Raw genomic sequence first — 14,913 nt, forward strand, 5'->3', positions numbered from 1 at the left:
TGTAATACTTCATCTCTCTCGTACCTGCAAACATCAGTCTAATATACCAGAAAATGCTCGAAGGCTTTGCTCCACTGATCTATCTGTTTTGGTAAAAACTAAAAAACTCCCTTCATTCTTTAAAACAGTGAGATACAGAGCATGATAACTAAATGCAATTTTCAGTCTTTATTTCATAACATCTCCTGTTTCCTTTCTTCCATCCCCCAGTGGTCTCAGAGTGTTTCACAGTGATCTAAGATCACTAAGGAAGTCAACTAATATCTTGGTTTAAACTAACCTAAGCTACTACGTTCAGTTCACAAGCTGAATACAATGCCACAAGGAATTAGAATAGTTTTTGTTCCTTCTAAGGATTTGCAACCTTTATGTTAAGAAAATAGCCTAAGAAAATGGAGGCAAACTCCTGTTTCTTAGTATATTATCTCATAAAGCCTCTTCTATTTTTATACATCATTTATTATTAGTAAATCATAAACCCAAGTCCTAGCGCAACAAGTGCTGGTTGATCGGTAGCTACTGAAATGGAAATTCTACACAAAGTTTTCCTTGGCTTATCTCTAATCCTGTTAAAAAATACTGGTATGAAATAAGAGAGAGAAACAAAAGCACTACAAATGAACCATTCATATATTAATTGTGAAAACAGATGTAGAAAATGATCAGGACTTGTACTATTATCAAGTGGTTGACTTAATGTACAGTTATTCTGCTTTACATTTTAGCAGATTTTGTTAGCATTAGTTATTTCTTCTACAGTAGTAATTATGTTTACATCAAAGTTTTGTTGTGGGTAGACTTTATTAACAAGATAAGGATCCAAAGGTCCTTATCAACCTTGAAAGAACACAGCAGATGAAACTGAAGGGGGGGACCTGGATGGACCTTTGTTCATGACTGCAAAGTTACACATTTACTGTGATCACTAAAACCTAGACAACACAAGCATGTCACAATTTTCTTATGCAAATGAAGATTGTCTTGCTAATTTCTAAGTAAAGTACAATGATGTTTAAAACTTTGAATTCTGTTTAGCCTTATGGAATATGGGACCCTCAATTACTTTAAGCCTTTTTTCTATTAGAATGTATTACAGTGGATGCTAACCAGTGCCTTTTCTCTATAAGAGTACATATTTTAATGTGAATTTTCAAACTCGATAGAATTTTAAATTACTGCTTTTTTATTTAAATTATTGTTTATGTAAGTTCACTTTTTTTGGTAATAGTCATGTTTTCTTTTTCTCTTCATATTTCTGTAATGTCAAAGTTGTGAAGTTGACACTTCACACATTTTTAGTGTAGTAATTCTTGAACATATACTGCACATAGTTCTGATTGACAGTTCTAATTCAAAACTAATAACACCTGCTTTTGTTTTTTTTTAACTTTTAAGTTTTGGAGACATATGGAAAACTGACTAGGACATAGTTCATTGTTGTATCACATATAAGAAGGCTGAAATATCTTTCCCATAGTTGGGAAAGCCTCAGTTACTTTTTGTTTTGTACAAATAATGGCAGCAGATCTCTGCTCTGTGTGTCATTCAAACAATGCAAGAATGGTTTTCTATCAGAAGATGCAATAACTTTAAACAACAACTTACATAAATCAGTGTTTAGCATCCAAGTTGAGCATTTCTGTAGTCAGTCTTTTCTAATTTGGGCTGCTAAAGCAAATCACATTCATATATGCACTAGTGGGACTGGATGGAAAGCAGTTTTCCTACATCACATCTTCTCACCATTTCCAGAATGCTGTTCTGCATAAGAACAAATGTGGAGTGTCCGAAACTCCAAGCACAAGTGTCCTCTGGGCTTCAGTGGCCTGGGCTCTCTTAGGCAGACTAAGGACATATATCTGACTTTTGTATATTCCAAGGCATTAATTATTGGATTGTTAGCTATTCTCACACATTCTTTTTCTATCCAGCTCTTCCTAATATGAACAGTGACTTATTACTTGCATATATCAAATACAATTATTAAGAAAATAATAATTTCTTGCAGTATCTTTAAAACCCAACGCCTGGCAGGACACAGGCATCACAAACATCATAGCATGTATATGACTAGAAGTACAATAAGTTCAATATTAAGCAAATTACTAGCAGAAAGATCATGTTAAGAATAATTTCAGTAATGAGTGAAAAGTTGTGAAATGAACATTTTAATAAAGGATGTAAAAGATATTCTAGAAATGCTGAACTAGCATCTTTGCAAAAATATCTGAGATGTCAATTACAGAACAGAAAAAAACGTGAAAGAGAACTCAGCTGCTAAGGAATGGAGATTGAAGTGACAAATAATTCTGTTCAAAAAATAGTATCACTTTCACGACCAGTATGAACACAAGCGTTTTTAGTTAAGGAAGTTCTATTGACTCACACAGCAGTGACTTTGATGCATATCAACCAGATTAACTTATCTTAAGGAATAATTTTAATTATAATATCAGTTTTTCTATACTAATGTTACAAAAAATTGCTAGATATCTTTGAAATTATATTTATGCTTAATTTTCTCTGTGCATTATTCAAAAAACTAAGACTTTGAATACCTTTTAGAAAAACTAAAAATCTCAGAAAAAACAGGAAACAATGTAGCCACATCTGCTGAAGCAAATGCTGTTTTATCAACAACTTCAGAAACGGCAAGAAATTATATCTTGCTGCTTTTCACTTTTAATGTGTATTTTTGTTTTTTTGCAGAATAAATACCCACCTTTCGTTTTCACTGCAAAAAAAAATTGTCAGAGAGAACTGGGTGAGATGGAATTCAGGAATTCTGCCCATTCTGCCCATTCATCTTCTTCACAAGATGTGTGATGTATGCCTACGAAGAATACTACTTCTCACAGTAATGTAAAGAAAAAAATCAGGTGGACCATACTCCAGGGGCAGGTATCGCTGTGCTAACTTTAAAGATGTGTCACACGTGTTACTGCCTACTGGCTTCTTTTGAGTTTAAGCTAATGGATTAGCTATAGAAAGGTGGTTATCAATACCTACAGTTGTTCTCTGTATCTGCAAGGGAGAAGCACGGAAGAGAATGACTCCTGCTGAGCTGATATTCTTTCTGATAGTTGTATGTAACAGGCTGGAATAACACTCCAACACGAAGAGGATAAAATCACAGCCATTTCAACAGAAGCTCTCTGGTTGGGAAATTCTGGGACCATACCATAGTAACGTTGAGTCTATGAGCCTTGAACTGATGTTGTTATACAAAGCCAGCTAACATCACATACGTAGGTACATCCAGTAACCACATGAACACCATACTGTTTTAACAGGCACATGGAAAAATCATAGCAATATTAAGACACTTGGATGGAAGCTCTTCATTTGAAACCACAGACATTATAGACAGTTCTGTAACCACAAACTGAGCCTTTCATAGGACTTTAAAAACAATTCTCAAGCCTGAAAACAACTACAATAACTCTCTATCATGCCAGCTCTTGTATTGGACAGAATTGTGAAAAGTCATTATTTATAGGTGTTGGTTACAGCTGCATTGCCAAGGTGCAAATGTATTTAATACTCCAAGAAGGTATTCAGTCTCTCCTTCTTGTTAAACTAAAAATAACAATAACAAACCACCACCAAACCAAAACCAGCCTATCATTCCCAAACTCTTTGCAATTGCTTTCAGTGTTGGCTGAATAAAATATTTTTCAGAGAAGTCACAGATAAACCTGTTAAGATAAACTTGAAAAGGTTATTTGGGAAGTTTAAAATCAGGGTCTGTCTTCACCAAAAGTAAAACTCACTAATGATATTCAGAAACTTCAAGCTTTCTACATAACAAACATTTATTTTTAATTCTTTAAACATTAAAAGTAGAGGTTATAATAAACATGTTTACTGTTATGTCATTGCTAATATATGCTGCCTCTGTCATCAAATACTAATAACTCTATGGACAGATACAACTCCCTAGATCTCTTCAAAAGTGATCAGTCTCATAGTTAAGATAGCTAATTTACTACTCAGCTAATTTTAATGCAATTATTTTGTTAGCTTTGACTCAGGACACAGTTTCCCAAATGCTGAAAGCTGATTTCAAGTCTCTGCAGCCAGACATTTCTTTTCTTCCTCCTATTAGCACCCTTTCCCTTTTTTTGCCATCCCTATGCTTGAGAGCAAAACACTTGGATAATGAGAAGGCAAGATTTCCTTTTCTGACAACAGCATAGGCTTACGCTGGCTTTGGCCAAACAAAACACGTATCTTGACTGCAATCAAGATCAGTCTCTTGTGCACCAAGTGTTGTTAATGGCAAAATATAGGACTCAAGTTCAATTGCACTAGGGATTCCAAGGTTGTCAATTTGCAAATCAGCAACCGAAAGGATTCTTGTAACAGCATCCCTCTCACATCATTGTATACAATGTTAATATCTGTTTATATGTAGATTCTATGTTTAAAAACAAAACAAATTTTGCACAAGTACCTGTGAACATTATACAATGGAAAGTCTATTACACACTTCTTATACCTTGCTTCCGGGAAAGAAAGCTCTGGGATGAAATTTGCTTTTTACTGCTCTGCTGAAGCCACTGTTTTGTGTGCTTAAAATAAGTACATGATTGCTACAAGAACAGCATTTTTATATTTTACAAGTTATCTTGTGAAAACATGTAATGAGGCAAATGACCTTGCTAAGCTTAAAGACTATATTTCATGCTACTTCTTAAATGCATTTTTATAATTAATAATAACTTCTGATAATTGATGCAAATGAAATAAAATAGCATTTTAGTTCCTTCATCATGCTCCAAAAAATTCTTGAGGGCGATGGAAAAGAGAACTCTGCACAATGCTAAAAATCAAACTATAAGCCACTAGTCAGCATAAGATCACTCTTTCATAAGTAAGGTATCATCACTAACATAAGGTAAAAACGATACTATGATTTTTGCCACTTATTTCTTTCTTCTTGTTTTTTTTTTTTTTTTTCCATTTTCAGATTTCTACTTATAAAAGAACCATTGTAATCTGTCTGACAGCAGAATGAGTTACATGTTTTACATAAACCTAATGTAAGAAATAATATAACCAGTACACACATGAATATCCACTAATTACACAAAACCAAGAACATTCAGAGAAAAGATAGCTAGACAGTGTTGAAACAGGAATAGCATGCAAGAATCTGAGGCCACTATGTCATTTAGGTACAGTGATTAAGAATAAAAAGCACAGAGGAACAGCCACTACCACTTATTTATTTTTTGTGACTTTATCTTAAATCTTTCTATAGAATTTGGTGCATATATAGTGTAGTTCTCTTTGGTGTAGTATCATGAGAAAGAACACTGTTCTTTCTTGTATTCAGCTCTTTGAGGCATAAATTACCACAGTAAGAAGATTATTCAAGAAATAGGCACAGTCATTGTCCACTATTTGTCTAGCACTAAATTGCTCCAGGCGAAGTTTTGCTTTCAACAAATATCAAGTTTATAAGAAACAAACACTGGTCCCCCTGCTGCCCCCCCCAAAAAAAAAAAAAATTAAAAAATACTCACAGCTTTGGTTTGGCAAGCACAGGTGGTGGCTCCTTTGTGGGTGAAAGCAAGGCAGCTGGAGGTGGGATGGATTTATCACCATTTGGCTTGTGCTTAATCATTCCATTTACTCCATGAATGGGATGGATACCATTTGTTTTTTCCTCAGATGAATTGAGCGGTAGTTGAAGGGCTGTTGGACCAGATCGCAGCTCATTGTTTGCTTGGTGGGTTTCTGTATGTTTCTTAGGAGGAAGCTCAAGAGAGCTAATTTCAACTGGAGGAAGTGGTGGGAAATGATTGAAATCATCACTGTTGGATTCTCTTGTCAGTGATTCATGACTAGAGCTTTCTGAGTTGGCTAAAATAAATCAAAAACAACATCTCTCCAACAAGTCATAGAGAAAGTACATGATACATACATGCTGTATTTTCACTTTGTTAAAGGTGAGACCTCTTTGGTTCTGTGCAGATATTTTTCCAGACCTCCTACTGATAATTTATGCTGAATTCGATACATGACTGGCTATTCACTTTCTGACTCTGCCACATGCAACAGGCACAATAGGGAACCTTATGGATCCATCTAACTCTTCTTCAGGAATTCAGCCACTAACTGAAATTAGTAAGTAGTACGGGACAACAACCTCTGAAACAGCATTTCCTCTTGCTGGAGTCTCAGCATCATCAAAAAAAAAATCATTTAAAAATGCTGAAGGATGCATGGCAATGGCAGCTGGTTAAGTACATTCCACAACAATATGTATGTAAACATATAACAAATCTAAACATACCACGTCACACTTATTTATTTTACAGAAGGCACATGCCACATTTGGTAGCATAATTTAATCTGCTTTCATTTTGCCTCTGCTGCCATCTAGTCTCAGAACCCCACTGCTTAAAAATCTGCCAGGCTTGTGGAAGACACTTAAATGTATTTTACATGAACAAAAAATACTATACTAGGAAATGAGCCAATAAAAACATTCCATTTGCTATATATGAATGTTCTGAGGTTGACAAAACCCTTGTCTTACAGCAGCTCTTTTCTACAAGGGAAACAGATGATAATTTCACAGGTAAATTATTTATCTAAGATCTATGATTAAAATTTCCTCTTTCCCTTCATCACATACCTGAGCAGACAGTTAGCTGTGCACTGCTTGTTACTGAACCGTGTTCATTTGTTGCTGTGCATGTGAAAAGGCCTGAATCTTCAGGAAAAGTTTCTGCAATTACAAGGGTACATATCTCTTCTGGAAATAAACAGAAAAATGAACTGCATCATAGACTATTAAAGTACCATGTAATGCTTTTGCATTGACACCAGAAGTGCTCCTCATGCAAAGCAGTGTTGGGAGAACTGCAGAAAAGCTTCTTCTAAGATAAATGACTTTACTAAAAATCACTTTGTATCTAAAACAAGCAAATTCACCAAGCTAAGTTTTGAAAAAGGGGCCTGTCTTCAACAGTGAGTTTGCAGTCACAAGTCTGTGCAGTCATTTTACACACCCAGTGTCTTCATTTTTTATGGAGGATAGCACTTATTCAATCAAATGGACATGTTAATTTCCATACACAATTAATACTTGCAAGCTCTTTTTGGGCCTCTAAATAAACCACATAATTCCTTCTTTCCCTGAATTTTTATGTGTTTAATGCCATATTTCAGATCAAAATCCCAGTAAAACCTGAACGTATTTAGTCATCTCTTCCAATTAACTTTTCTGTATAAACTGACCAGAACTAAAAAATCTGGATGCATAAACATTCCTCTTATGCAGAGTTTGGGAAGATAATTTCTCCCTCTGTCTGCACACCAGTGAGAATGGATAAATTAAAAATATAGGACGAACCATCAACCCCAGAAACTCTTCAAAATGCTGTGACACAGACATATTCTGTGGCTGTTTGAAATCTGTTCATTCTACTTTCATGTGCCATAGTGTATGCTTTGATTATTCCAGGGCCTCAGTCAGAAAAGTTGTATGAAGGCTGGACCTTTGGTATTTCAGATAGGGTAATGTCTTCTAACTTAATTCCATCCATTTATGATCGGCACGTTCAATTATCGACACATAGGTTTTCCAGATTCTTCAAAGAAGTCACTTTATCTCTACTTGTAACAGCATCCTAATATTTTTAAAAGTTCACAATATAGCTATTCTAAATAATTTTAGTATTTATGCAACATACCTAGATAATTTTAGACCTGGTCAATGTTACATTGTAGGTTTCCTTAATTAATTAGGAGTTTCTTTTGATTTTCCTTACTGTCTAGTCTCAAAAACAAATTAGGGAAGTTTTATAGAATCCAGTTTCATGGGGAAAAAAAAAAAAAGAAAAAGGATATTTTGCATTTTGGACAATTACACAAAATATTCCTAATAAAAACAACCTGAAAAGTTACGAAAAATACTTCCAACTCCAACAGCTTTCACAAGAAAGTTATTCTTTAGAAGAGGTTCAGTAACGTAAGCTTCACATCTTTTAGTTCAAAGAAGAAAAACATTTTCTAACAGTTCAGGGTTTTTTTCTTTCCCAATTTTCATTGTGGAACGGCAGATCACTGTCTCATTTAGTCAGTTAACAAAAATAGTTAGGGAATTTTTCCAATTGTAAACAACAATGTATCAAAAAACTTTCTGTACTGGAAATGGGCTAAAAATGAATGACTAACCAAAGATTTGGCACAGAGCTGCTTTTCAGACAGAAGAACATGCTTGGTGTTTTTCTTTTTTTTTTTTTTTTTGGCAACACAAACCAGTCATTCTGTGTAGCTGCAAGAGGCACGTCTGGTAATACTGTAGCACGTTGGATCTTATCTGACCCAGATGAAGATTAATGACTCATGAAAGGTCTTATCAGGAAAGTAATAGGTAACACAAGCTCGTTTTTGAACTACTGAGATCAGCTTTTTTTGGAGTCTTGGTGTGTCATGAGCAGTCGGAGCTATATTGTTAAACACATGTGTGTACTCCTGGATTGAACTGACTCTGGGGATGCAACCTGATCCATGCAGCACACTAGTTTCCTGCTCATTTAACAGTAGAATTTTGAAAGCTGGGTATTTCAGGACTGCAAAATAAAAATCACTCCCACCATGCTGAGAACTGCTTTTTGAAGCAGGGCAAAGGTACTACAAAATAAAACATCCAGCGGAATTCCTATTTTCCAAACAGCAGAGTGAATTAATGCATAACGTTCTTCCAGGTTTTAAAGTATGTAAAACGATCACATGAGAAGAGCTGATCTTCACTCTTCAGTGATAAAAAAATTCTAATGGATTCTACGATGATGTAGTTTGTTTACTGAAGCAATACATTTGAAAATTATACATGGTAAACTGCAGTAATCCTTGTCAAAGAAATTGAAAATAAATTAGTAATGAAAATAATCAGAGTTTAAATTACTCAGTCTTCTCAGCTGGATGAGCAAACTACAACACATTCGTGATCAATCATGAAACAAACTGGCTAAACTGAAAACATAAAAGTTCCTAAGAACTAATCAAAAGGTAGCTCAGGCAAAAAGCGTGTGTAACACATTGCCATTGCCTTTATTTGTTTTGGTCTCCCCAAACCAAGAATCACTGACCTCTAGGTCCTTCCTAAAAGGCTTACTACTGTGGAAAGCAGAGAAATAAAATACTAATTTGACAAAAGAAATGTTCTTTTAAGATTTTCATAACACAAACTGTTCTGGGTATTTTTCTAGCTTTACATCTTGACTTATGTAATTATTTTTCTTTCTGTTACTGTGCTAAGTAGGATCTGATGATTTGAAGTAAATGATGTCTGTTCTACTTCCCGGCAATCATCAGCTGACAAATATTTTCATCACAAAAATGTGTTCCAGAAAGCAGCTCTGAAATGCTGTTCTCAGGGCCTTAAAACATATTTAACACTTGACTAAACGAATACAAAAGCATTCTGTTCACTGAAACATGTAAAATGCTTAGGCATGCAAGTACTTGACTATTTTGTCAGTTATTTAGAAAGAAAGATTACATTTTACAGAGTAATCCTTTCCCTTTGTGGTTCTTGAGTCTATTAGAAAGAATGATTTTGGGTAAGACAGAAACTCTTGCATTTTAACAAATTTCATCACTGCTAATATGTTTACTTCAGAATGTTTCTGTATATCACATTAAAAGTAGAGCAGTTTTATATCTGCACCTTCATCTACAAATTTGATCATTAGCTGCCTCCGCTATAATGCATATAGAGTCCTGGGAAATGAGTATGGTCTATTTTAACAGTTGTTCATTATGATGCAATGAACAGAGATATTTCTATAGATGTAGGTTTGAAGCCATAAGTTTCCTGCTACACAAAGAGAGCGAGTAGTCACAGTCGTGATTTCCTGGTGAAGTCCCAAATGACGCAACCTTGCCATCTTGTAGACAGCTTGTCTCTTATTCTCCCTCTTGTTCCCCCAGCCATCAGATTTTCAACAACAGTTTAATGGCAAACCAGTATGCCCATTAGGTAACAACTTCTCATTCAGGTATCTGTACATCTTATATATAAAGAGAATAGGAAGTGTAAAAGTAGAGAATAACTGAATATGCAGGGCAGCATAACAGATGGTAGTGTTGCTGACCTACAGATAACTTGCAAGAACACAATGAAAAAAGTATTTATTTTACCTGTTTCTGTTTCACCTTCACCTAGTCAGGCAGCAGTTCTCGCTTATTTAGCAGCTTTTATGCCACTCAAGAAATGAAGAGACAAGTTTTTAAAAGTTATACAGAACTGTGTCTGAAGATATCTCAAGCAGCACTTAGAAAATACCGAGAAGAAAACTGAACAATAGCGAATGTGATTCTGGGAAATATAATGCTGTTTTAGGACACAGAACCTATATTACAGCATATGTAATCAATACCTGACAAGGCTGCTATCTAGGCAGTTCAGGTACAATAGACAGCAACATTGCTATTGCAGCATGGACTTCAGTCCTTAAAAACAGTTTTCAGGTTTGAGAAGAAATTAAGCCATTTATGACAGTCAAGGAAAAGTTTATGCTAAAGCTTACACTAAGGCAGTTAGGATGCTGTAGATGCCTAAGCCAGCTAGTTTGAAGTTGTCAGGTGTGTGCATTGAAGCTGAAATCAATGTATTCAGCAATGTAACTGTGATGATTAATGCACCCTATTAAGCTTTAAACATTTACAATTGAAGAGAAATAGAAGCAACTGTTTTGTTTTTTTGGTATATTTGTTTGTTTGTTTATTTTTCTTAATCACATAGCACGAAATATGACAGAGGTTTACTTTGAATTTGGAAGCATCAACGAGCAAGGACAGTCATAGCAGTCAGACTTCAGATGGGGTCACTGACAGGACCAGAATTCTGTAGGTACCTTGGGAGCACACAGTACTAGTGAAAATGTGATTGACAAGCAACAATGCATTGGTTGGTCAGACACGCTTTAATGAAGGATCATTTAAGTTAATTTTCAGTTTTTCTCTTCATCTGGCATCTTGAGCTACAGCTCATCGGAGATTGCTCTCTTCAAGACCTTTTTTACTTCTCAGCAGTAAAAGAAGAAGCCAGACTCTTAGTCATAATTCTTTTGTTTTCACTAAAAAATGCAAGGATCCAACACAGGCTGACCTACTGAAGTTTCTGTGGTTTTACTTTCATCAGCTCTCAGAAAGCTGATTTTCTTAGTGTGGGAAGGCAGTAAGGATTTCTGTAACATTTGCCATATATTTGCAATTACCTACTAGAGTCAAAACTCTGGATACACAGCAGCCAAAGAGGGAACAAGAAAGCACACTCCAAGAGAAGTGATGACTATCTTTAGAGATATTTTTGGTGAACATACGCAGTACTGTGCTTAGGAGAAAAGAAAAAAAGCATGTATATGTGGCAATTCCCTGGCAATTTAAGAAAAATTACTTCATATAGTTTTCTTCTTACATGCCATTAGACAATTGTTTTAACGTAATTCAATACAGCTTGTGGCTGCCTCCAGACAGCTGAGTAATGGTCAAAATATCAAGAGCTGGCAAACGACTCCACAGGATTTTTCATTCTCAGGCAGCCTGTTCTTTGAAGGATTCAATCAGTATAAAGTCAAAACATCCAAGAAAGAAGTACAGAACAGGTAATTTGACAAACTGTGATGTTGGCTTTAAGTAATCTGACTAGCTATTAATTCACAAAGCAGTCTGGAGAGATTTGTGATGCAAACTGATTTCTGTCTAGACAGAAAAAGGAGTGCAAAACACATTAGGGTAGATACAATGTCCCCCACAAAAGTAGCCAAAACCCTCCCCTTGCTTCTTAATTTCTTACCTGTGTGAGTTCATGGAGCGTTTTTCTTTTAAATCATTAGTACAGACCTAGCAGAGGATAAGCATTGTTTTTGAACACTAGGAAGTGTTTATTGACAATGGGACTTCGCCTGACAACCAGCTTGTTACAATTTATGTAAAGTTCCATGGAGGCTGTAGAATCAGACATGACTTCAAAAGTTTTTCCATCTTTCATAATTCTGAATGCTTATCTAGCATAGGCATGTTGGTTTCCCTATCAATCTTGCACACATATTCACCATCTGCACTAAAAAACATCTGTCTGCTTGTGAACAATTTCCTCTGCAGGTATTGTTTTGTCTGGCTTCTTAGAGTATGAATTGCATCAAAAACTAGTGCTGTACTTTTTCTGTTTCTGGCACCCACCCAGCTTTCTATTGCAGAAATTTTAAGTTCCTTCATGACATTCTGCAAAACAGTGTTACTTATTTCCAATATTACTACTAATACACAAACCACTGCTTTTCATTTATGCTGAAAGGAAATATTTGCATTTAGCCCAAACTTATTTTCCATTTCCTTTGCATGCACAGAGTCAATTCCTACACAATTTAGAGTACTGTCATTGATTTTAGTGGAGTGTAAGACACTGCACATTATTTAATAAGGCTTAGCAGGGACTGATACATGCACAAAGCTTACAGGGATAGTACTTAACTCAGTGAATCCCGGGAGAACAAAATAGCAAACCGAAACTCTTTCATACATTTTAGGTAGCAGGAAGGTGTGTATAAATACATATTACAACAGAATTACAAGCATGAGAAACAAAAAAGGACAGACTGCTGTCAGGCATTTGCTACTGTTATGTCTGTTAAACTGCAACAATACAGATACCAAAATAGTATCTTGAGATGCCTTCCTACAGTTGCCTGGCCATCTACCTTGAGAGAGCTATGAGATACCTTGATATTAAATAGCTTTTCTATAGATGTGAAAATTCAAGAAATGCACCTTTCATGTACGGATCCATTCCCTAGTACTTTTTAGAAGGCTTCAGGTATCTTCTCCCAGAGTCTGCAAGCTAGCCAGACATAGGAAGGAGAGCATTCAGCACCATCAGCATGATGGTGGATACATGTGAGAGGGCTGGCAAAGTAATGATCATTTTGGACTCAGAGTCTCACCTTCTATTTGCCATTTCAGGCAGTAATTATGAAAGTAAACTGTTGATGTTGTGAACTATGAATATTCTTACTTATTCCACAGTAGTATCAGTCGGATAGGCTATACGCACCTTGCACTAGCAAAAGTTACTGACTTGTCGTGAAAATAAAATTTCCAGCAAGAGATTTCCTTTGTACTCTACTATTCATACAACAGAACTCAAACCTTTTGTCTCAAGCAAACAAGTGCTTCTCCTTTCTACCAGATAACACTGCATTCCTAATCTGAACTATTTTGTTCATCTAGCATTATACACATTATATTGGCTAAAGAGGGACAAGGGGTTAGAAACAGGTTAACAAAAATAAACAAACATTATTCATTAAAGTTGTTTTGACAGAACAGTTTCAAATTAGATAATAAAAAGAAAATCCCCAAGATATGCTAGTAAATTTAGACTTCATAGAAACTTCTGCATAAAGATTCATTCCTTTCAGATCCTTTCTATTGTGTTAAAGGAGAGTGTGAATGCGGTTCAAGCTCCTAGTATCAGTAAGACACTAGGTACTATTCTCACAGAGTTTGTAGATTAAATCTAGAAAAATCTAGAAAACATGGACAAGAAATAAGTTTCTCCAGGAAGGTGAAAAAAAGTCAACCCATTGGTAGACTTGTTTTGTGTTATATATTACACAAATCTCTTCTCCTTAATTTCTTTTAATATTCAAAGGCTTGATATGATACTGAAACTCACCTCAAACTGTTTTCTCCCGTAACTTACAATTTTTAAAACTTAAAGTTTGGATTATGATTATAAACTACCAATAGCCCATTTGTTAGCACTTAGACATGTTTTAATTCCTCATTAGAGACTGATTTGTTTTTCCAGTGCTTTTTTTTCTTTCACATGGCTCATATTTCAAGTCCCCATTAATCAAATCATTCAGTCACATATATTCTGGGCATCGGCTGTTACTGGAGGTGGTGATGCTGCACACCGCGATGAATAATGTTAACTGTCAGGGCAAAGCACGTGTGAGCATGCATGTACATGTGTGTTTACATGTGTATGTATATGTATGATCGTTGTGAAGTAAAATAGGTGTATAACAATTTTGTGAAGCAGTAAGAAAAATCAGTGAATAACTGACAAAGCAAAGCAAAAATATTTTCCCCTCTTCGCCTCCTCTCTTCTCCATGAAAGCTAAGAGAAAGTTCCTTTTCGCCTAGGATTAACCCTTCACTGCTTTTTCCTAGTCCATATCCTTATAGATACACTGCTACTTTACCACCATCCCTCAGCTGCTTGGTCTGTTCTCCCTGCAGTCAAAGATGGTCAGTGCGACCCCTAAAGTTTAAAATATCCCCCCGTTACTAAGGCAGACACTCTTTGGGAATACCCAAGTCTTAGGCAGAAAATATTTCTATTTTATCTTTCTACTCCATAATTAAAAGTCTCCCTGAATTCAAGCACATTCAAGCACAACCAGCCACCCTCTAAAAGCAAGGCTCAGACCATATCACTATCTTCTCTCCTACATGTTGTTTGACTTAGAAGCATTAAAGAACAAACATTCTCAGTCCTTTAGCTTCCTCTTACTATTCAAGAAAATACCACAGCATATAATGATGTATAATGGGAAAATGAAACAGCCAGAGAAACACTGCACTTGGAAGAACACTTTTTTCTTGCTGAAATCTGGGACTTTTATCTTGCGAATAGGCTAGAAAAATTCAATGTGCTCTTGTTTTTGAGGATCAGCTTTTCCTGCATTTAAAAGACTTCACATCTGCCAAGCTAGACTGGCAAAACTAACGTTTAGTGGTTGGGTGTTATGAAACACTTATGAGTACAATTTGGGTAACGTAATTTTGTGGGCTTTGTTCTTTGTCCTCAGTAGCATGCAAATTGCTCATTTTCTGAGAATGAAGTTTGCTTCCAAGTTTAAGCTGTGAGACTCCCCT

At 35.6% G+C, this 14,913-nt stretch overlaps 1 protein-coding gene across 8 annotated transcripts in view; it reads right to left on the reverse strand.

The window, feature by feature from the left end:
* Positions 1 to 14,913, reverse strand: part of PALLD (palladin, cytoskeletal associated protein) — a 199,175-nt gene that overhangs the window by 105,514 nt on the left and 78,748 nt on the right. For 7 of the 8 annotated variants that reach the window (XM_021297371.2, XM_065061363.1, XM_065061367.1 and 4 more), the window contains 2 exons: positions 6,650 to 6,769; positions 5,532 to 5,871 (listed from right to left, as the gene is read on the reverse strand). In XM_021297371.2, the coding sequence (XP_021153046.2) occupies positions 5,532 to 5,871; positions 6,650 to 6,769 (460 nt within the window). The remainder of the gene's footprint in view (positions 1 to 5,531; positions 5,872 to 6,649; positions 6,770 to 14,913) is intronic. The other variant, XM_065061364.1, reaches the window with a different exon arrangement.

The sequence above is a fragment of the Columba livia genome, chromosome 4 (genome assembly GCF_036013475.1).
Source record: "Columba livia isolate bColLiv1 breed racing homer chromosome 4, bColLiv1.pat.W.v2, whole genome shotgun sequence".
Lineage (NCBI taxonomy): Eukaryota > Metazoa > Chordata > Aves > Columbiformes > Columbidae > Columba > Columba livia.